General features: G+C 41.3%; 1 protein-coding gene across 18 annotated transcripts in view; it reads left to right on the top strand.

Moving 5' to 3' along the window:
• PTPRS (protein tyrosine phosphatase receptor type S) overlaps window positions 1-23,903 on the top strand; it is a 580,801-nt gene that overhangs the window by 165,901 nt on the left and 390,997 nt on the right. For 9 of the 18 annotated variants that reach the window (XM_044268360.1, XM_044268335.1, XM_044268302.1 and 6 more), the window contains exons 6-8: window positions 122-130; window positions 21,480-21,497; window positions 23,033-23,143. In XM_044268360.1, coding sequence (XP_044124295.1) covers window positions 122-130; window positions 21,480-21,497; window positions 23,033-23,143 — 138 coding nt within the window. The remainder of the gene's footprint in view (window positions 1-121; window positions 131-21,479; window positions 21,498-23,032; window positions 23,144-23,903) is intronic. The other 9 variants (XM_044268386.1, XM_044268351.1, XM_044268378.1 and 6 more) reach the window with 2 other exon arrangements.

The following is a 23,903-nucleotide window of genomic DNA, read 5'->3' as shown; positions in this document are numbered from 1 at the left end:
TTAAAGTATAATTTAGAGTATAAAGTTATTCATGTGGTATTGTTACATTTGTTGTGTCTTAACACAGTAATAAATGGTTAACTTTTTTTTTCTTTTCCTTTGTTTCACTCTTTTTTAACAGAAACTTTTGGTAAGTTCGTAAATAAACCATAGACCCAACTAAAGCAAATATGCCCTGAACTAATTCTAACAAGCTTTGACAATGCATGCTTTGCCTACAATACTAACACCCTAAATGGCTGCACTACAAAAGCAAGACAACCCCTTCTAACTAACATAATAACACTTAACACGTGTTGATCTACTCCTTCCCCTATTAACTCTGAAATTGCCCATTTACTGGATTGTGTAGAAAACATTACCACATATTGGTGAAATTTCTTCCTCTTGTTTGGGATGGGAGATTTCATAATTAAGTAGTGTGACTTCTACTTTGCTTTCTAACCCCTTTTTTCATTGTGAGTTAAAAAATATTAGCTAGATTTAAAAACCACTGTCACACGTGTCGCCACAAATGTTGTAAGGATTCCAATTAATGGACCTGAGTTGTAAAAACAATACATGTGGTCTTGCATTAGTATTTAACCCCTGGAAAACCAGTTGAGGACAAAATAATGTACCTTCAAGTTAAAGGGGTTACAAATAATACTTGGGGTTTATATTTGTATAAAATATAAATACTCTTTGTATTTGACTGGCAGGCTCTGTAAGTCTGTCCACAGCAGCTGTCTTCACTGAAATGTGAGGAGGGTGGGGGTTTGAAAGACTGCCAGTTCAATGCTCCCACTACAGAATGTTTCTGCATATCCCTGTTTTATTTTGTCTTTTCCCACCCTGCCTCATGCTGATTTTCTTCTAGTACTCACTATCCCGTATAGCTGTCACAAGTTAGAACCCAACTGCTATTTATTATAACAGTTGTCTAAAAGAAAACTTATTATTGATATACTTTTGTTAAGATACTTTGTGTTTCCATTTAAGCTAGGGCGACATAAGAGTTCAACGGGCGGTCCTGCACCCTGACAGCTATTTCTGTATGCACAAAGGGAAGGCTGCCACTCACTGAATAGGATCACCCACATTGGCCTAAGGATAGAAGGTGCAGGGATTTAAATGCATAAATTGCAAGTTGAAATTTAATCTTTTCCTACTATACTATATAACAATCTGCTTAGCTAATTCTGCTCTGTGTCATAATGCCTGCAGATTGCATTGCATTTTCATTGAGAAAGTTTCAGTTTAATACATTAGTATCAGTGTAGTTAAAGGCCTGTGGTGGTCATGGTAGGGAGACACCACACCGGACAAAGGAGAGGGAACAATGAACAAGGCCTGAAAGCAAGGGAAGGAAGAAGGACACCTCCTAGTCAAATCCCTAGTCACAGTCATGACTGGCTATCAGTATGAATAGACCCCAAAGGTAGGTGAGTTCATACGAAGGGGTACCTAGAGTCCTAACTCATCCTATGGCGATAGTGACAGGACTGAGACTAGCTGTTCCTCCAGAAAGGAAGGATGACCAGGAGTCCCCCTCAGGCCTACAACAAAGGGCAGGGGAAAAACAACTAACAGATAAACCAAAACCAAATGTAAAAAGGAAAGTAAACGCTTAACTTTCCAGTTGCTATTGTAGCAAAAGGAATTCAGCAGAGAACCAAACACCAGCAGACCACGGATACCACTGAAGCTATAAACCGCACAGCATTGTGGGTGAAGCAATTATAAATAAGGAAAGTTAAATGACCACAATGGCAACATCTGGAGGTTAGAGGTGTAGCCAGTATCAGAAACAACACAGACATCTATTGATCCACAGGGAAACCTGTCAGATCAAAGCACGTGTTGCCAGTCTCGATACATCCGTGACAGATGTGGCCCACTGCTTTTTTGGGGATATTTAGTATTATGTGGTGTCTATTTAGATGAATGCTCTCCATGTAGTTAACTGACAGCTCAAATCTATTGATCTATTTAAGAGGACATACCCATATTTTCACCCAGGCAGCCCCACTAAAATGCCTTTGCCCTGCGCTGAATCCCGCAGGGCAAAGGCATTTTATGGAGTTCCGGTGACGTACTGGGCTTTCCATAGGGACTGCCAGGAGGAGGCTTCTGCCCAGCAGTGAGCCCGGTGACATCACCGGCACCGATAGGCGGGCTTTAGCACTACCCTAGCCTGTAAAACAGGTAGGGCAGCTCTAAAGCTGGCCCATCAGAGCCTGCTGGGTGGAAGCCTCCGCCTAGCAGTGTGCCAAAGTAAACAAACAAGCTCTTACCCTGTGCCATTCCGGGCTCATTTCACAGAGGCCGGGGGTGAGTGAAAATGCAGGTATGTCCGGGTTCAGCTATGAACCTGGAAAACCTCTTCAAGCTGATTTATCGAATCAAAGTTTAACTAAGGCTACTTTCATACCGATGTGTCTGGGTTCGCTTGTGAGATCCGTTTCAGGGCTGTCACAAGCGGCCCAAAACGGATTAGTTAAGCCCCAATGCATTCTGAATTGATAAGGATCCATTCAGAATGCATCAATTTGGCTGCGTTTGGCCTCCGTTGCGTTTTTTTGATGGTCACTAAAATGCAGCTAGATCTGTCTAGACTTACAATGTAAGTCAATGGGGACAGATCCGTTTTTCACTGACACAAATGGTGCAATTGAAAACGGATCGGTCCCCCATTGACTTTCAATGTAAGTCAAGACGGATCCGTTTTGACTTAGACTTTTTTTTTTTTTTTATGAATAATGCAAACGGATCCGTTATTAACGGATACAACCGTTTGCATTATTCGTGCGGATCCGTTGTGCGGATCCGCACAAAACGCGAGTGTGAATGTAGCCTAAGTTGGTCATAAATCAGCTTAAAGGAAATGTGTCATCAGAAAAGACCTATTGTTTAAATCATGTTTTTATGTTTAAAGTATTTTTAAAGAATTGTTGGTGATGTTATTTTAAATTTTCCATGTCAATATCAATATTTAAAGGGAACCTGTCATCAACTTTATGCTGACCTCACTGAGGGCAGAATAAAATAGTGACAGGAATGCTGATTTCAGCGGTGTGTTACTCATGAGCTAACAATAAGTGGTTGCTGAGAACCAGCATCATAATCATTACAGCCCAGGCTTTGAAAAGAGTCAAATCTACCTGAGAAGAGTCATGGTTATTCATAATCTCCTGCACTCTCACCCATCCGATGATGATTGGCAGAAAGGGAGAAAACTAGGTAGAAGTCTGTCTATCATCAGCAGGTGCACAGGAAGAGCAGGAATTCATGAATAACCATGACTCTTCTCAGGTGGCCATGACTCTTTTCCAGGCCCAGTCTGCAATGATTGTGATGTTGGTTCTCCGCAACTACTTACTTTTAACTTTTAAATGACGACCGCTGAAATAAACTCGCCTGTCTCTACTTTATGCTGCCATTAGTATGGGCAGCATAAAGTTGCTGACAGGTTCCCTTTAAACAAAAAATATAAAATCCTGCAGTTTTCAGAATGGCCACTAAACCTAATTAGGCACCACTTCTTGGTCTGTACAGATCACCTTCCTGCAGTTTTCCTGCTTATCTATACACAGGGGCGATATCAGTACAGGCAGGATCCACCATTCACAATAGGTGATTGTCACAGCTTATCTATTCTTTCCTTGTACAATGACCTCTGCACAGGACACAGAACATGCCTGGAAAACGCTCCCATAGAAGTCAATAGGGTCCCGTCCTGTTCATTGTGTCTATGGACCATGGGGCTGCTGTAAAGCAATTTTCTTAAAGCTTTCTAAAGGCTGTTAAGAACAGCTCAGCCAAGATGGCCACTCCCATAATCATGTTCAGGAAACAGAATAAATAAATCTGCAATCAGAAACTAAAAACTGATTAGAAAAATAGGATATATCTGGTTTTAACTGGCAGAAGGAGCATCAGACAATCTGTTGATGTTCTGCAGCTGCCTGTGTAATATACATACTTTCTGTAGAAGCAGAAGACATGCTCAATAAAAGGTCTGTGAGGCCATTTTGTCTTTGGCGGTGAGGAGAGACTCATTTTAGAAATCGGCACTCTGATCCCCACCAATAAAAACCTTGGACATGTCACTTTTAGCTGTGACAGCTAGTAGATTATACTGTGTAGTCTATATTATAGTTGTCATGTGGTTTATTAGTGGGAAATTCCGGCTTACCACCAGTCTCCTTTGTGAACTATAGCTCTTCAGCCATCAATGCCATTAAAGCGAGCTAAATATACAGGGAGTGCAGAATTATTAGGCAAGTTGTATTTTTGAGGATTAATTTTATTATTGAACAACAACCATGTTCTCAATGAACCCAAAAAACTCATTAATATCAAAGCTGAATATTTTTGGAAGTAGTTTTTAGTTTGTTTTTAGTTTTAGCTATTTTAGGGGGATATCTGTGTGTGCAGGTGACTATTACTGTGCATAATTATTAGGCAACTTAACAAAAAACCAATATATACCCATTTCAGTTATTTATTTTTACCAGTGAAACCAATATAACATCTCAACATTCACAAATATACATTTCTGACATTCAAAAACAAAACAAAAACAAATCAGTGACCAATATAGTCACCTTTCTTTGCAAGGACACTCAAAAGCCTGCCATCCATGGATTCTGTCAGTGTTTTGATCTGTTCACCATCAACATTGCGTGCAGCAGCAACCACAGCCTCCCAGACACTGTTCAGAGAGGTGTACTGTTTTCCCTCCTTGTAAATCTCACATTTGATGATGGACTACAGGTTCTCAATGGGGTTCAGATCAGGTGAACAAGGAGGCCATGTCATTAGATTTTCTTCTTTTATACCCTTTTTTGCCAGCCACGCTGTGGAGTACTTGGATGCGTGTGATGGAGCATTGTCCTGCATGAAAATCATGTTTTTCTTGAAGGATGCAGACTTCTTCCTGTACCACTGCTTGAAGAAGGTGTCTTCCAGAAACTGGCAGTAGGACTGGGAGTTGAGCTTGACTCCATCCTCAACCTGAAAAGGCCCCACAAGCTCATCTTTGATGATACCAGCCCAAACCAGTACTCCACCTCCACCTTGCTGGCGTCTAAGTCGGACTGGAGCTCTCTGCCCTTTACCAATCCAGCCATGGGCCCATCCATCTGGCCCATCAAGACTCACTCTCATTTCATCAGTCCATAAAACCTTAGAAAAATCAGTCTTGAGATATTTCTTGGCCCAGTCTTGACGTTTCAGCTTGTGTGTCTTGTTCAGTGGTGGTCGTCTTTCAGCCTTTCTTACCTTGGCCATGTCTCTGAGTATTGCACACCTTGTGCTTTTGGGCACTCCAGTGATGTTGCAGCTCTGAAATATGGCCAAACTGGTGGCAAGTGGCATCTTGGCAGCTGCACGCTTGACTTTTCTCAGTTCATGGGCAGTTATTTTGCGCCTTGGTTTTTCCACACGCTTCTTGCGACCCTGTTGACTATTTTGAATGAAACGCTTGATTGTTCGATGATCACGCTTCAGAAGCTTTGCAATTTTAAGAGTGCTGCATCCCTCTGCAAGATATCTCACTATTTTTGACTTTTCTGAGCCTGTCAAGTCCTTCTTTTGACCCATTTTGCCAAAGGAAAGGAAGTTGCCTAATAATTATGCACACCTGATATAGGGTGTTGATGTCATTAGACCACACCCCTTCTCATTACAGAGATGCACATCACCTAATATGCTTAATTGGTAGTAGGCTTCCGAGCCTATACAGCTTGGAGTAAGACAACATGCATAAAGAGGATGACGTGGTCAAAATACTCATTTGCCTAATAATTCTGCACTCCCTGTATGAAGCCTTTAAAATTATTCTTAGCATTTTTATTTTGTTTAGTTGACAAAGTAAAGTGCTGTCCTGAATTTCCACATTTATTGTATTAGGCAAATGCTGTAAATTGCTCATATACTGGTAAATTATTTGCACAGAATTACTATGTACCCTTTCTAGGCGACTGATTTAGCTTTCGTGCTGCATCTGACTGGTTATCCCCAGCTGTTAGTGGACTCTCTTTATCATGGACTATGCTTTATTTTTTTACTTTAGCATTTTCATTATAATAATTAATACTGCCAGCAGCACATTGGATATAAAGAAGGAATTAGTGTAAGAGTAGGTAATGAACATTCATTTGAGCAACAAAGAAAACCAGAAGGAACAAGAGGAAAAAATGGTGAGAAAGATGGGGAAAACTAGTAAAGCCTCATTCACACGTCCGTGTCCGTGCTGAAATCCGTGAGCAGGCGGTCAGTGATGCATCTGTGAAACTGTCCGTGAAGGATTCGTGTTTGGTCCGTGTGTCCGATTTTTGCTGTCCGTGTTGCATCCGTGTTTCACTGACACTGAACAGCTGAAAAATATTTTTTAAAGCATCTCTTCTTAATGATCCGTGAAACACGGATGCAACACAGATGGGACTATAATAGGTGTGAGGGATCCTGGAACATGGACCAAGATAGGACATGCATCCGTGCTGAAAACATGGACCCACGGACCGTGCTAAAACACTGTTGTGTGAATACAAATGAATGGTGACGTGTTCTGTCTGCGGAGAACACGTACAACACATGTATGTGTAAGGCCTCATGCACACGACAGTTTTTTTTCACGGTCCGCAAAAACGGGGTCCGTGATCTGTGACCGTTTTTTCGTCCGTGGGTCTTCCTTGATTTTTGGAGGATCCACGGACATGAAAAAAAAGTCGTTTTGGTGTCCGCCTGGCCGTGCGGAGCCAAACGGATCCGTCCTGAATTACAATGCAAGTCAATGGGGACGGATCCGTTTGACGTTGACACAATATGGTGCAATTGCAAACGAATCCGTCCCCATTGACTTTCAATGTAAAGTCAGGAGTCCCTTTACTTTCACACTTGCGTTCATATAATGCAGACGGTGGCTCCGTTCAGATCGGATCCGTCTGCATTATATTGTTAAAACATTTCTAAGTGTGAAAGTAGCCTCAGACGGATCCGTCCAGACTTTACATTGAAAGTCAATGGGGGATGGATCCGTTTGAAAATTGAGCCACACTGTGTCATCTTCAAACGGATCCGTCCCCATTGACTTACATTATAAGTCTGGACGGATCCGCTTGCCTCCGCACGGCCATGCGGACACCCGAACATAACTTGAAGCGTCCCCATCACCATGGGATCGCCTCTATGTTAGAATATACTGTCGGATATGAGCTACATCGTGAAACTCATTTCCGACAGTATATTCTAACACAGAGGCGTTCCCATGGTGATGGGGACGCTTCTAGTTAGAATATACTACAAACTGTGTACATGACTGCCCCCTGCTGCCTGGCAGCACCCGATCTCTTACAGGGGGCCGTGATCAGCACAATTAACTCCTCAGGTGCCACACCTGAAGGGGTTAATTGTACTATCATATCCCCCTGTAAGAGATCAGGGCTGCCAGGCATTAGGGGGCAGCCCCCCCCCCCCCGTCCCCAGTTTGAATATCGTTGGTGGCACAGTGTGCGCCCACCATCGGGCCCCCCCTTCCTCCCTCTATTGTTATAAATCGTTGGTGGCACAGTGTGCGCCCACCATCGCCCCCCACCCTCCCTCCCTCTATTGTAATAAATCGTTGGTGGCACAGTGTGCGCCCACCATCATCCCCCCTCCCTCTATAGCAGTAACAACATTGGTGGCAGTGTGCGGCCTCCCACATCCCCCCCCCCCGATCATTGGTGGCAGCGTAGTTCCGATCGGAGTCCCAGTTTAATCGCTGGGGCTCCGATCGGTAACCATGGCAAACAGGAAGCTACTGCAGCCCTGGTTGCCATGGTTACTTAGCAATAGTACAATTGTAGAAGATTCATACTTACCTGCTTGCTGCTGCGATGTCTGTGACCGGCCGGGAGCTCCTCCTACTGGTAAGTGACAGTTCTTTAGCAATGCGCCGCACAGACCTGTCACTTACCAGTAGGTGGAGCTCCCGGCCGGACACAGACATCGCAGCAGCAAGCAGGTAACTATGAATCTTCTACTATTGTACTATTGCTAAGTAACCATGGCAACCAGGACTGCAGTAGCGTCCTGGTTGCCATGGTTACCGATCGGAGCCCCAGCGATTAAACTGGGACTCCGATCGGAAGCACGCTGCCACCAATGATCGGGGGGGGGGGGAGATGGGAGGCCGCACACTGCCACCAATGTTGTTACTGCTATAGAGAGAGGGGGGGGCGATGGTGGGCGCACACTGTGCCACCAACGATTTATTACAATAGAGGGAGGGGGGGGGGGCGATGGTGGGCGCACACTGTGCCACCAACGATATTCAAACTGGGGAGGGGTGGGGGGGGGGGGGGTGGGGGCAGTCTTGTACAAAGTTTGTAGTCTATTCTAACTAGAAGCGTCCCCATCACCATGGGAACGCTTCTGTGTTAGAATATACTGTCGGATATGAGTTTTCACGAAGTGAAAACTTAGATCTGAAAAAGCTTTTATGCAGACGGATCTTCGGATCCGTCTGTATGAAAGCAACCTACGGCCACGGAACACGGACACGGATGCCAATCTTGTGTGCATCAGTGTTCTTTCACGGACCCATTGACTTGAATGGGTCTGTGAACCGTTGTCCGTCAAAAAAATAGGACAGGTCATATTTTTTTGACGGACAGGATACACGGATCACGGCCTCGGCTGCAAAACGGTGCATTTTCCGATTTTTCCACGGACCCATTGAAAGTCAATGGGTCCGCGAAAAAAAAAACGGAAAACGGCACAACGGCCATGGATGCACACAACGGTCATGTGCATGAGGCCTAAGGCTACATGCACACAAACACTGACATGAGAATGAGGCTTAAGACAGGAGAAAAAAAGGGTTAATAGAAGGAATTGCCTCACCAGCAGAACATAATCAATCAGGAGATGCAGAGAGCTGCCAGAATTCCAGAGAGTCCCAGAATGCTATCCATTGATGCCAGGATTTTAGAAACTTTCATGTGTACCTGTTTGTGTAACTGTAGTTGGGAAGGAATTGTTTCCCCTAAAATGAGGAAAATTAGCTTCTACCGCACAGTTTTTTTTTTCCCTTCCTCTGGATCAACTTGCAGGATGACATACCGTATGTCTTTTTCAGCCTATGTTACTATGTTCCCTTTAAGTGAAGCAGTGACATCCTCCACCCTCATGATCGCTTATATTTTGTTACACAACAATGAAATCACCAGCTGTGTCCAGAGGGCTGGAGAGTGGAATGTCACAAAGATGCAATTAAAACATTGCAAGGGATTTCAGTAGAGAGGGATGCTTTAAGTTAGATGTCATGTACTAGAATTCTCACCAGAATCTTGCAAGTTTTGAACAATACCAAAAGATATTCATAATCATACCCAGTTCTGCTCTGCATCTCTAACATAGTGAAGAGACCGAGGACTCTGGTGCCTGACAGGCATCAGATACCATAAAAACTCGCCTCTTGCTACCTGACAGCAGTAAAGGATTTATTTTTCTAAGTGTAAATATGGTCATCTTGTTCATCAGATAGGAAGGGTCCAAGTCCTATTGCCAATTAAGCAAGTAGGTATTCGTGGAGTTTAGGTAGGAGATATTAGCAGTTTGTAAATACAGGAAATTGTATAAAAGAAGTGCACCCACGTGATGTTTTAAACCTAGCATATTCCGATGTGGGAGGAGGTTAACATTAGAAAGTGCTGAAATTCTGTAACTTGCCAGGCAGACAGTGGGGTAGGAGCTGAAAGCTTAGAAAGCACTCGTGAAAACATCCATTCCTCACCATGCAGAAAGCAGCCAGATCTGAACTTGTTCACCTGGAACCATTGGCAAAAACGAATACTATCTGTGCCAGGTGGAAAAGCTGGCTGCTCCAGAGCGGGGAATAAAAGGATAAGAAAACATTTCCACTTTTGGGAAAATACTAGAGGCTACAGTGTTGGACCAATTTTGGTTTGCGTATGAGCTTGTAAATCAATATGATCTGATAACCATGGAGTGTTCACTAATTGGGTAGGGAAGACTACTTGCTCCATAGTTAATCCTCATTTACACGTCTGTGTCTGTGCTCAGATCTGCGAGCAGGTGATCAGCAATGCATCCATGAAGCTGTGTGTGAAGGATCCAGGTTGCATCCGTGTTTTGCTGACACTGAACACCTGAAAAATAATCCGTGGTTTTCACAAAGCCATAGACTATAATGGACGTGATGGATCCGTGAACATGGACAAAATAGACCCACGAACTGTGCTAAAACACTGATGTGTGACTACATATATTAAGGCCTCTTTCACACCACAGGTTTTTTTTCCGTTTACAGGCCGTTTTTTTGCGTTCCGTATATGGTCCGTATGCGGAACCATTCATTTCAATGGTTCCACCCAAAAAACGGAAGGTACTCCGTATGCATTCTGTTTCCGTTTTTCTGTTCCGTTGAAAGATAGAACATCTCCTATTATTGCCCGCAAATCACGTTCCATGGCTCCATTCAAGTCAATGGGTTATTGCCCGCAAAACACTGAAAAAGCCATACAGTCGTGTGAAAGAGGCCTAAAATGAATAGGGACGTTTGCTGTCCGTGGAGAACAGGTACAGCACACATCTGTGAAACACTGACGTGTGAATGAAGCTTTACCCATTGCTTCACATCACTATGCCAGCACCAAGCAACGATCCTCAAGAGATGGGAGTCCTGATAATATTACTCAAAATAAAGTAGCATAATACCCCCTTTATGTTTAGGGAAAATCAGTGTGGACCTTGCTATAAAAGCTGGATTACCCACCCAAATGAATTTAGTCAACATTAACAGAAGTGTTTTGAAAAAGAGATTGGGAATGGGGATGGAGAGTATGGATGTGAAGAGGCTGTGGAGAGTACAGAATCTGGGGAAGTATGTCCAGTTTAAAAATCGAGTGTCCCACACCAGGTAATCCATAGTCCAGGAGGTCAAATGATTCTCAATGCATTGGAGGTAGGGAGGATAGTTATCAGCATAGAGCCAGGAAAGATCCTTGGCATGGAGGGAATGCCTAGCCCACCAAAAGGAGAAAGAATCAGAAATTCCAGATACCAGTGATGGTGGCAATGTGATATTTAGGGCCTCCAACTTCTGGTAATTGAAATTCAATAGAATGGGTTGGGAGAAAAGGAGATAGGGAAAAAAAAGCAAAGCTGCCACATAATGTTGGCAAACCTACCCTCATGTCAGATAGTGATGAGCGAAGTTATCAAATAGTTACATATAGTTGTTAAGGTTGGAAAAAGACAAAAGTCCATCAAGTCCAACCTCTAATTCTGCTATATCGATCCAGGGAACTAATCCCTGGATCAATGTCAAAACCTCGATTCGACTGCTTCGCCAAATTTCACATAGAAATTTGCTTTGTGACGAATTACGAAACCCTATTCAATTGGAAATTAAAATGTTAGAGGAGAACTGCTTATTAGCATTTACTTCTATCGAAGTAAAGGAATAGAGACTAGCTATATCATTCCCAAGATGTAGTGAAGCGTAGGTATCTAACATGAAGTTGCAATTATCAAAAGCTTTGTGTGCGTCAGTTGACAAAATAAACACTGGTAGCTCAGAGACAGTGGTGTGATAGATCAAGGTAACCCGTAGAGGACCCGCGCCGATGTACGGCTCAGATGTCTGTAATTTAACCCCTTAAGGACCAGGCTCATTTTCACCTTAAGGACCAGGCCATTTTTTTGCAAATCTGACCAGTGTCACTTTAAGTGCTGATAACTTTAAAACGCTTTTACTTATACAGGCCATTCTGAGATTGTTTTTCGTCACATATTGTACTTCATGACACTGGTAAAATAAAGTCAAAAAAATAAAATTTTTTGCATAATAAAATACCTAATTTACCAAAAATTTGGAGAAATTTGCAAATTTCAAAGTTTCAGTTTCTCTACTTCTGTAATACATAGTAATACCCCCAAAAATTGTGATGACTTAACATTCCCCATATGTCTACTTCATGTTTGAATTATTTTGGGAATGATATTTTATTTTTTGGGGATGTTACAAGGCTTAGAAGTTTTGAAGCAAATCTTGAAATTTTTCAGAAATTTACAAAAACCCAATTTTTAGGGACCACTACAGCTCTGAAGTCACTTTGCGAGGCTTACATAATAGAAACCGCCCAAAAATGACCCCATTCTATAAACTACACCCCTCAAGGTATTCAAAACTGATACAAACTCCGTTAACCCTTTAGGTGTTGCACAAGAGTTATTGGCAAATGGGGATGAAATTTGAGAATTTCATTTTTTTGCCTAATTTTCCATTTTAACCAATTTTTTCCACTAACAAAGCAAGGGTTAACAGCCAAACAAGACTGTATCTTTATTGCCCTGACTCTGCCGTTTACAGAAACACCCCATATGTGGCCGTAAACTACTGTACGGCCACACAGCGGGGCGTAGAGTGAAAGGTGCGCCGTATGGTTTTTGGAAGCCAGATTTTGCTGGACAGTTTTTTTGACACCATGTCCCATTTGAAGCCCCCCTGATGCACCCCTAGAGTAGAAACTCCATAAAAGTGACCCCATCTAAGAAACTACACCCCTCAAGGTATTCAAAACTGATTTTACAAACTTTGTTAACCCTTTAGGTGTTGCACAAGATTTAATGGAAAATAGAGATACAATTTCAAAATTTCACTTTTTTGGCAGATTTTCCATTTTAATATTTTTTTTCCAGTTACAAAGCAAGGGTTAACAGCCAAACAAAACTCATTATTTATGGCCCTGATTCTGTAGTTTACAGAAACACCTCATATGTGGTTGTAGACCGCTGTACGGGCACACGGCAGGGCGCAGAAGGAAAGGAATGCCACATGGTTTTTGGAAGGCAGATTTTGCTGGACTGGTTTTTTGACACCATGTCCCATTTGAAGCCCCCCTGATGCACCCCTAGAGTAGAAACTCCAAAAAAGTGACCCCATTTTAGAAAGTACGGAATAGGGTGGCAGTATTGTTGGTACTAGTTCAGGGTAGATATGATTTTTGGTTGCTCTATATTACACTTTTTGTGCGGCAAGGTAACAAGAAATAGCTTTTTTGGCACGTTTTTTTTTTGTTATTTACAACATTCATCTGACAGGTTAGATCACGTGGTAATTTTATAGAGCAGGTTGTCACGGACGTAGCGATATCTAATATGTATACCATTTTTTTTTATTTATGTAAGTTTTATACAATAACTTCATTTTTAAAACCAAAAAAATTTTAGTGTCTCCATAGTCTGAGAGCCATAGTTTTTTCAGTTTTTGGGCGATTATCTTGAGTAGGGTCTAATTTCTTGCGGGATGAGATGACAGTTTGATTGGCACTATTTTGGGGTGCATATGACTTTTTGATCGCTTGCTATTACACTTTTTGTGACGTAAGATGGCAAAAAATAGCTTTTTTTACACCGTTTTTCTTTTTTTTTTTTTACGGTGGTCACCTGAGGGGTTAGCTCATGTGATATTTATATAGAGCCGGTCGATACGGATGCGGCAATACCTAATATGTATACTTTATTTTTATTTATGTAGGTTTTACACAATGATTTTATTTTTGAAACAAAAAAAATGATGTTTTAGTGTTTCCATAGTCTAAGAGCCATAGTTTTTTCAGTTTTTGGGCGATTATCTTAAGTAGGGTCAAATTTTTTGCGGGATGAGATGACGGTTTGATTGGTACTATTTTGGCGTACATGCGACTTTTTTGATCACTTTTATTACCTTTTTTGGGAAGTAAGGTGGGCAAAATTTCAATTTTCTCATAGTTTTTATTTTTTTATTTTTATGGCGTTCACTGTGCGGGGAAAGTAACATGACCGTTTTATAGATCAGGTCGTTACGGACGCGGCGATACCTAATATGTGTAGTTTATTTTATTTTTTTAATTTTTATTCAGTGATAAATGTTTTTTTTCACTTATTCTTTTTATTTTTTGACCCAGACCCACTTGGTTCTTGAAGATCCAGTGGGTCTGATGTCTGTAAAATACTGTACAGAACCTATATAGGTTTCTGTACTGTATTTTACTTACACTGAACAGATCTATGCTTTCAGCACAGATCTGTTCAGCACCATGGACAGCAGGACTCCTGAGCAGGCGTCCTGTTGCCATGGGAACCTTCCCTGTCTGCTCAGTTATGGTCAGAACTGCGCAGACGGGGAAGGGTAAGGACGGGGCTCTGGGGGGGCTGTCTGGGGGCTCTCTCTCTCTCCCATCGGGGGGCTGCAAAGGCACAGCAGCCCCCCGATCGGAGAGGGAGGGAGCTCCCTCTTACTGTTAACCTTTTCCATACAGCGGTCCGTACGGACCGCTGTATGGAAAGGGTTAAACGGCTGACATCGCATCAACGATGTCAGCCGTTTATACCAGGGTGCCAGCAATGTGCTGGCACCCTGGTATACCCACTGTACACCAACGATTACGCAATAGGAGGCGGGCGGGGGATCGCGATCTCGCCTGCCGCACCGCCCGCCTCCCGCAACGCCCCCACCGCCTGCGACACCCCCCCTGCACCACCCGCCGCCATCAAATCATGCAGGGGTGCAGGGGGGGTGTACTATATTGATTTTAGGCACTCTAAAGTTTCTGATCCCGCGGTCAGGGACCGCGGGGATCAGAAACTGCAAAAAGCGCAGCAAACCGCAGGTCTGAATTGACCTGCGGTTTGCTGCGATCGCCGACACGGGGGGGTCACATGACCCCCCCTGGCGTTTTAACAGGATGCCGGCTGAATGATTTCAGCCGGCATCCTGTTCAAATTAACCCCTGCGGCGCCGGAATGCCGATTTTAAAGTCAGGACGTACCGGTACGTCCTTGGTCCTTAAGGACTCGGGAAATAGGGCGTACCGGTACGTCCTATGTCCTTAAGGGGTTAAGGACCAGTGCCGTACATGTTCGGCACTGTGATCGGGCGTCTGCAGGAGACTTGTTGGTTTACGACAACATATGGGCTGTTTGTGTAAACTTCTGAGCCTTGTAACATCCCCAAAAAATAAAATGTAATTCGCAAAATGATCCAAACATGAAGTAGACATATGGGGAATGTAAAGTAATAACTTCTTTTTTGTAGGTATACTTTGTATTATAGAAGTTGAGAAATTGAAACTTTTGGGCAAATTTTGTATTTTTTTATAAATAAAAATGAATTTTAGAAACTAGTAGAAACTAGTTTCTACTCTAGTTTCCAAAATGGGGTCACGTTTTTGTAGTTTCTACTCTAGGGGGAATGATCCAAACATGAAGTAGACATATGGGGAATGTAAAGTAATAACTTTTTTTGTAGGTATACTATGTATTATAGAAGTTGAGAAATTGAAACTTTTGGGCAAATTTTGTATTTTTTTTATAAACAAAAATGAATTTTCTGGACTCCATTTTACCAGTGTCATCAAGTACAATATGTGACGAAAAAACTATCTCAGAATGGCCTGGATAAGTCAAAGCGTTTTAAAGTTACCACATAAAGTGACTGGTCAGATTTGCAAAAAATGGCCTGGTCCTTAAGGTGAAAATGAGCCCGGTCCCTAAAAGGTTAATAACTCCTATATCTGGCGTTGCTGGCCTCTACATAACTTCCACTGCCAGTCTAAATGTAAGCCAGCTTCATGAATTAGACGGGCCTAAATATCAAGGTGTAATAATGACCCAACGGATATCCTGGGCCTAATATGGATGTGATGGAAAACCATGTATAGATATACCGCAGTGCTATACATGGAATGTACCTGAGGACATGATGGACACAGGTGGGTAGTAGCCCTGAGCGCAAGACCTTGACGCGTGTTTCACCTCAGCGGCTTCGTCGAGAGTCGAGGTCTTGCGCTCAGGGCAATATGGTTTTCCATCACATCCATATTAGGCCCAGGATATCCGTTGGGTCATTATTACACCTTGATATTTAATGACCGACTTTAATTGAGATACTTTTCATTATATGCTTTGGTCCTGACTGTCTATTTGTCTTGGATGTGAGGTGTTATTCATGGACACCCAGTTATTTATTTATTCTGCCATATAGTATATAGCCCTTATCTAGGGTCACCATTACTATTTGTTATGCAGATTTGGCTGTCCGTCATTATAACCAGCTCCGCTCAGCTAATCCTGGCATAGCACAGGAGTACAGAGTACCCATGTGCTATCCCAGGAGTTAGTAAACCTCCAGGGGGCACGAGCAGGAGCAGCAATATGTACTCCTACCCATACTCACTGCTCTGCAGCCCCATTAAAAAAATGTGTTTTCCATACTCTGTACACCGCTGAGCGTAGATTATGAATAAGTAGATTAAGTAGATTTTAAGTGCACAGCGAAACATGCACTTTAGGGAGGCTAAAGTGTAATAAAAATACATTAATAAACTATATTACAAAAACTATTATTAAGGCATCAGGAAAACACGTTCACAAAAAATTGTAGAAAAGTATAGTTAACCTCTTCAGGACACAGGGGCGTACCTGTACGCCCTGTGTATTTCTGATCACTGCCGCGCGGTGATCGGAAGCCGGTGCCTGCTCTAATCATTGAGCAGGCACCTCGGCTAAATGCGCTGGGGGGGGTCCTGTCAATACAGACCTGCGGTTTGCGGCTTTTGCCTATTGCGGTGGCGGCATTTGAAGGTGCCATCGGGTCCCCATGCGGCTGTAGGGGGGACCCGATAGCATGGCAGGCAGCACGATGCCTAAGGGAGGCATCGCGCTGCCTTCCGATGACGAGCCTGTGAGATCAAGGCCCCTTGATCTCATAGGCCGGAAGCTGTATGAGTAATACTCACTGTATTACTCATACTGCCAATGCATTCCAATACAGAAGTATTGGAATGTATTGTAAAGGGATTAGACCCCAAAAGTTCAAGTCCCAAAGGGACAAAAAAGTCAAGTGAATAAAAAAGTTGGAAAAATAAAGCTTTCCCCCAAAAATTTTAACGTTACAAGTAAAAATAAACAAAAATGTAATTTTCCCCAAATAAAGTTAAAAAAGTATACATATTAGGTATCGCCGCGTCCGTATCGCCAATCAAACCGTCATCTCATCCTGCAAAAAATGAGACCCTACCTAAGATAATCGCCCAAAAACTTAAACCCCTCAGATGAACACCGTAAAAAATAAAAACTGTGCTAAATAAACAATTTTTTGGTCACCTTGCATCACAAAGTGTAATAACAAGCGATCAAAAAGTCACACGCACCCCAAAATAGTGCCAATAAAACCGTCATCTCATCCCGCAAAAATCATACCCTACCCAAGGTAATCGCCTAAAAACTGAAAAAATTATTGCTCTCAGACTATGGAAAGACTAAAACATGATTTTTTTGTAAAAAAAACTAACTTACATAAATAAAAAAAGTATACATATTAAGTATCGCCGCGTCCGTGACAACCTGGTCTATAAAAATGCCAGATGATCTAACCTGTCAGATAAATGTTGTAAATAACAAAAGATAAAATCAGTGCCAAAACAGCTATTTCTTGATACCTTGCCTCACAAAAAGTGTAATATAGAGCAACCAAAAATCATATGTACCCTAAACAAGTACCAACAAAACTTCCACCCTATCCCATAGTTTCTAAAATGGGGTCACTTTTTTGAAGATTCTACTCTAGGGGTGCATCAGGGGGGCTTCAAATGAGACATGGTGTAAAAAAAAAACAGTCCAGCAAAATCTGCCTTCCAAATAGTGTATGGCATTCCTTTACTTCTGTGCCCTGCCGTGTGCCCGTACAGCAGTTTACGACCACATATGGGGTGTTTCTGTAAACTACAGAATTAGAGCTATAAATATTGAGTTTGGTTTGGCTGTTAACCCTTGCTTTGTAACTGGAAAAAAATTATTAAAATGGAAAATCTGCCAAAAAAGTGAAATTTTGAAATTGAATCTCTATTTTCCATTAATTTTTGTGGAACACCTAAAGGGTTAACAAAGTTTGTAAAATCAGTTTTGAATATCTTGAGGGGTATAGTTTCTAGAATGGGGTCATTTTTGGGTGGTTTCTATTATGTAAGCCTCGCAAAGTGACTTCAGACCTGAACTGGTCCGTAAAAATTGGGTTTTTGAAAATTTCTGAAAAATTTCAAGATTTGCTTCTAAACTTCTAAGCCCTGTAACAGCCCCAAAAAAATAAAATGCCATTCCCAAAATGATCCAAACATGAAGTAGACATATGGGGAATGTAAAGTAATAATTATTTGTGGAGGTATTATATAAATAAAAATTATTATGTTTTACTTCATTTTACCAGTGTCATGAAGTACAATATGTGACGAAAAAACAATCTCAGAATGGCCTGGATAAGTCAGAGCGTTTTAAAGTTATCACCACTTAAAGTGACTTTTGTCACGCTGCATTCATGCTAATGGTTTTAGGGCTGAGCACCGAACTGATCACTCGGTGCTCGGCTGTGTAGTCTGTGTGGAGTCACGTGACGCTGGCCACGTCACATGACCCCTCTAGCTCCCTATTTAAACAGGCAATCTTCTGGCCACAGACTGCCTGTTATATAGGTTCCACCTGCGATTGTGTCTTTCCTGGCGTACTTACCTTCTGCTGAATTCCTGACGATCATCTGCCTGCTCCTTGTGTACTTTGCTGCTCTCCTGGTATTCTGACCCCGACCTTCTCCTGACGATCCTCTGCTGACTCCTTTGGTACTTCACGACTCTCCTGGTATTTATGACCCCGGCTTCTCCTGACTATTCTCTGCTTGCTCCATTTGTACTTTGTAGCTTTCCTGGTATTGACTCGGTCTGTTTACGTTCTGTTGTTTGTCTGTCATCCCTGCACTTATTTTAAGCTAGGGATTGCCGTCCAGTTGTCCCCTGTCATTAGGACTCGTGAGGCAAGTAGGCAGGGCCAGGGGTGAGGGTGGAGTGCAGTGGTCACTTCCCTCCCCCCTGTGTGTGTGTGTGTGTGTGTGTGTGTACGCGACCTTACACTATGGTCAGATTTGCAAAAAATGGCCTGGTCCTTAAGGTGAAATAAAGCTGTGTCCTAAAGGGGCAGCATATAGTACACGACAACCTCTTTTTAACAAAGTTAGAACCAGCCCTGTACCTCACATGGATCCAGATATCTCGCCATTCATTCCTCTGATAGATTTATATCTAGCTGAACGCTCAAGGGGGGTGTCTTTTCTCCTGCAGCTTAGGGGGCATCTCTCAACTCTCCCTATCACAACTCAGGAGGTAGCTGAAGGATGAAACTTAGCATTTGCGACCATCTCAGTGAGCAGGTCAAAGAAAGAAGAAATTAAGTGGCACTATACAGATATATTTTATTGAATAACTCAGTAGCTATACAAAATTTTTTATTACATGCAATTATAAAAGTATTCAGATCCACGTGCTGGTTTGAAAACTGTAGAATATTTTTCGTGGGACAACCCCTTTAAAGAAAATTGTCATTTTTAGCTTTATGTATTTTGGATATCATTTCATCTTCAACTTGCTTAACTGTTCACAGTAACAGTAATTTTTACCAAGGGTGCCGAAACTTTTGCATAACACTGTATGTCCATTCTGCTGGTCCGCAAAAATATAGACTTATACTTGTCTGTTTTGTAGAAAAGGATAGGAGATTTCTATAGAGATGAAAAAATGGTTACATGCCCATGGCCAGTATCAGTGTTTTATGGATCTGAGGTTTGTGGACAGCAAAACAGCATGAGGCTTTAGACAGGAATAAAAACAACACAAAGAGGACAGCACATAAAAACTGATCAGCCTCTATGAAAATGTTCCCCTGAGGTTGTGGGAAATCTTTTGGAACATAGATGGTTAGTAGGGCAGGTTATGTTGTCAGATGAGAAGACATCCTTAAGAGAGCTAGCTAGTGAAACGAGGCTCAATCTTTAGGAAAGAAGCATATGAAGAGAGAATACCATGGAGAAGACAGACACTACAAAAATCTGAATTAAAAAAGCATGGAGGCACCTTAGGAAGCTTTTACCTTTTCTATGTGGCTTTTATACAGTTGTGCTCATTAGTTTTCATACCCCAAGGTACACATAGTTCCACGATGATGAGTAGTTTCACCTGACCAGTATTCCTCAAGAAATGTTGTTTGACAGAATCACTATTTTTTGTCTAAAAATGGTACACATCTTATGAATTCTGACTGGGGTATGTAAACGTATGGACTCAGCTGTATGTATGTAAAGCTGAAAGGATAGTAAACATGGCCTGATATATAGTTCCTATATCATTTGCTTATATTAGTTCATTTTCATTTATTGAATGAAGCAAAGCAAAGTGGCTACTTCCTGAAGTAATAAATAATAAAAGTTGTGCTAAAATATTTGCAATCCTGCCTAGAGAACATATATCTTGTTGATAGATGGGAGGAAGCCATTTTGTGGTCTGCAGCCTTTTACATTTTAAGAGAACATTGTCATAGCAGCTTGGTATATATTACAGCGACAAATGCACAGTTCAACTTTATTTCTGTCCGACTTTATAAGCTAACACAGAAGTTCTAATTTTATGAAAGCAGATACTATTCACAGATCTAAATCTGCCATATACTTATTTTACACTCTGTGCTCTTCTGTTATTTACAGCCACCATTCTGCCTGTGCTCTCTGCTGTGAGCTGTATAAATCCTATTCATCCTGGCTATACACATTAGATTTGCATCTGCCAAACTGGGCTGGCCAACCATCTGATGTGCATGGATGCCTCCAGACTTTTCCTCAGTGGCGCATTTCGAGGAAGACAAGGAACGTGCAGTTTGATTTCAACTTGGCCAGTACTTTTGATCCCAGGTAGACAGCTGCCACCAGAGGTGTTTTTCAGCAGCATTCCCCCATCATCCTTGTATGCTCAACTGAGCCAGTGAAGTTGGGAGAGATAAATATTGGATGGAATTAGCCATCATCTATAAAAGTTGTATGATCAGCCTTAGTTCCCCTTTGCGTTGTAAGTTCTCCATTAATTATCTTCTGGTTGTTTGACATGGGTATAGCTCACCATGAATATAGAAACCATGGAGAAAATAATTTCATGATTTGTGCAATGTCAAGCAAGGGAATGGCTGTAGGGCACAGAAAGTTAATAAAGTATATTGTAGATTTACTGTGATAAGTCTGACACAGAAGGTAGGATTGAAAATGGCACCACTTTTCTAAATCAACGTACCGTTAGTTCACTTTGGGCTAGCAAGTGTACTGTGTATTTCGTTGATATTACTTCAGTTTGTTGTGTCATTGTTCCAGAGTTCCCACTAAGTATCAAATCTTTGCATTTGTTAGAAATAAAAGCAGTCCACAAAATGGCTTGCTGTACTTTACTTAAGTGAAAGGTCTGTTCACACTTTGTGTAGATTATGACATATTCAGTAAGGATGAAGATGTGCTTTGTTTAGATTTTTTGTGTGTGTGACGAACAATTTCTTCCTGGATACGGGGCCCTTATTTTTGGCTATGTGCCTGGTAAATAAATATAAATCCTCACCACTGTCACTTTTTTCCTTTGCTTTCATTACAGAAAATACTCCAATTCGAGGTAAGGCATTTTGTAACCTGAAAATGCTATTCCCCTTTAAGTTTTGGACCTCCCCTAGTTTTTTTTTACTAGATCATCTTGTTCCTTGCGATATTTCAGTATTTTCTTATTTTTAGCTCGCAGAGCTGACAGTTATGTACTCCCCTAGTTTAGAATTAAGGTATTAGAAGAGACTACAGTTTCCAACTTTCCACGACCCAATCCGCGTGCAGTATCAAACAATATTTATGTTTTGTTCCACACAGTTTACACTTGTTTGATGTCACCAACATTTTTGTGAACTTTTACCATCACTGTTGAAAGATCAACTTGTTGTTTTGCACCAAAACATAATGGGGGGAATTTATCAGTTTGCTCTAATTTGTGCGAAAAACCATGTTTGTAGAAAAAGTGTGACTTTTTTTTCTACTTTTCTTACCTCTCTTCTAAAAGGTGAGTGAGGCTTAGGCTACTTTCACACTCGCGTTTTGGCTTTATGTTTGGGAGATCCGTTCAGGGCTCTCACAAGCGGTCCAAAACAAATCAATTTTGCCATAATGCATTCTAAATGGAAAAGGATCCGCTCATAATGCATCCACCAAAATACTGCCTGCTTGACGAAACTGTGCCAAACGATTCCGTCCTGGCACACAATTTAAGTCAATGGGGACGGATCTGTTTTCTCTGACACAATGTGGCATAATCGAAAACGGATCCGTGTCCCTTTGACTTGTCTTGGCTATGTTACAAATAATACAAACGGATCCATTTGTGACGGATGCATGCGGTTGTATTATTGTAACGGATCCGTTTTTGCAGATCCATGGCGGATCTGCCCAAAACTGCGAGTGTGAAAGTAGCCTTAGCAGAGGTGGCGGGGCTATTGTTACTCCCACAAATTTGCTATCATTTACAACAGAAACTAGCATGAATTATAGCTCAAATCTACAACAGCTACATCACCTCTTACGGTAAATATAGCACACTCCAGCGCATGCTCGGTTTAGACGTGTGCATGAAACGCAAGTCTAAATAAATCTCTCCCAATGTGTTTTCAGGTAAACGGCAACAGGTAAATCTTAGATATGAATTATGTGACTATTTATCTCAAGTCCACATTGGTTCTACAAAAACTGTCCTGATCTAGAGAAGAAAAAAGTATCCTATAGAAGCCAAACTATAGATTACATATCAAGTAGATGTACAGCAGAGATAAAGTTTCTTCAACTTCTGTTTGGTGTTAATAAAGTCTTTACTAAATGTACTTTGAATAAGTATGGAGCATAACAGTGTTAGTTTCCTTTATTAGTTCACTAAAATACCCTGTAGTCTGAGAGTAAAATCTTAAACGAGCATTGTCATTGTAACATGTTGACTTAAATTGCTTATTGCCTTTTGTGAATAGGTCCTTCAGTTCCATGGCTGCTGGCTACTATGTTAACACTGCGGGTTTTGCAGAAGGTTCCTCCAACGGTACCTCCAAATTAGGACACCAGAATGAATAATGCTTGATACCTGACCTTAATGTTGTTTCTTTTTTTCTTCTTTCTTTGCAGGTGCCTTACAAATAGAAAATAGTGAGGAGACTGATCAGGGGAAATATGAATGTGTGGCAACAAACAGTGCTGGAGTTCGATATTCTTCACCTGCTAATCTTTATGTGAGAGGTAGGGAGCAGCAGAGCTCTGCACGCTGGTAATGTGTACAATCTGAGAACAGGATTTATCTGCCTTCCGGTCCTAATCCCATTATTGCTTTTACTTCTTTTTTTAAAATATATATACATTTAAAAATAATACATTGTGTATCTGTGTATACTACTTTTACTAACTAAATAGTGTAGTTTTTTTTATACAAAAGGGAAAATTAGACAGTTGTTTTTTGATTTGTCACTCCCTAAATGTCAGTTTCTGAAATTATGTAACACAATACAGAAATGATTGGTATATATTAGGGGTGTACGTAAAAAAAATCTTTAAAAAAGTGTTCAGTATTATTGTTAAAAGACATAAAATTTAAAACCTATGTTTAGTAATCTTTATAAATTTGTCAGGGAACCAGCTCAGTTTTGAAGTATGTGCCCACTAAAAAATCCCATTATTTTCTTATTAGATTAATATAGCATTCTAACAGTAAAATGTATATGTAGTTTAAGCACAAAGTGAATGCAGGTGCAATGGCTATCACTAAGATTCTTGGTAGGTATAAATATCTCTAGATTTTACATTTTATCATTTATCCAAACTATTTTGTATATTAGATTATTCTGTAGTTACACTGCAATATAATTTAACATGAACATACACTTGCTGAGTTTTTGGTCTCATGAGACAAAAAGACCAAGAATTGGGCTGTATGTGACCTTTTGGCAATCAGAAGCAATCAATCATACAAGTAGACTTTCCATATTTTTGGGAAGTCTTCTTT

The sequence above is a fragment of the Bufo gargarizans genome, chromosome 1 (assembly GCF_014858855.1).
Source record: "Bufo gargarizans isolate SCDJY-AF-19 chromosome 1, ASM1485885v1, whole genome shotgun sequence".
Taxonomy (NCBI): domain Eukaryota; kingdom Metazoa; phylum Chordata; class Amphibia; order Anura; family Bufonidae; genus Bufo; species Bufo gargarizans.
This window is presented reverse-complemented; position numbering and strand designations above follow the sequence as displayed.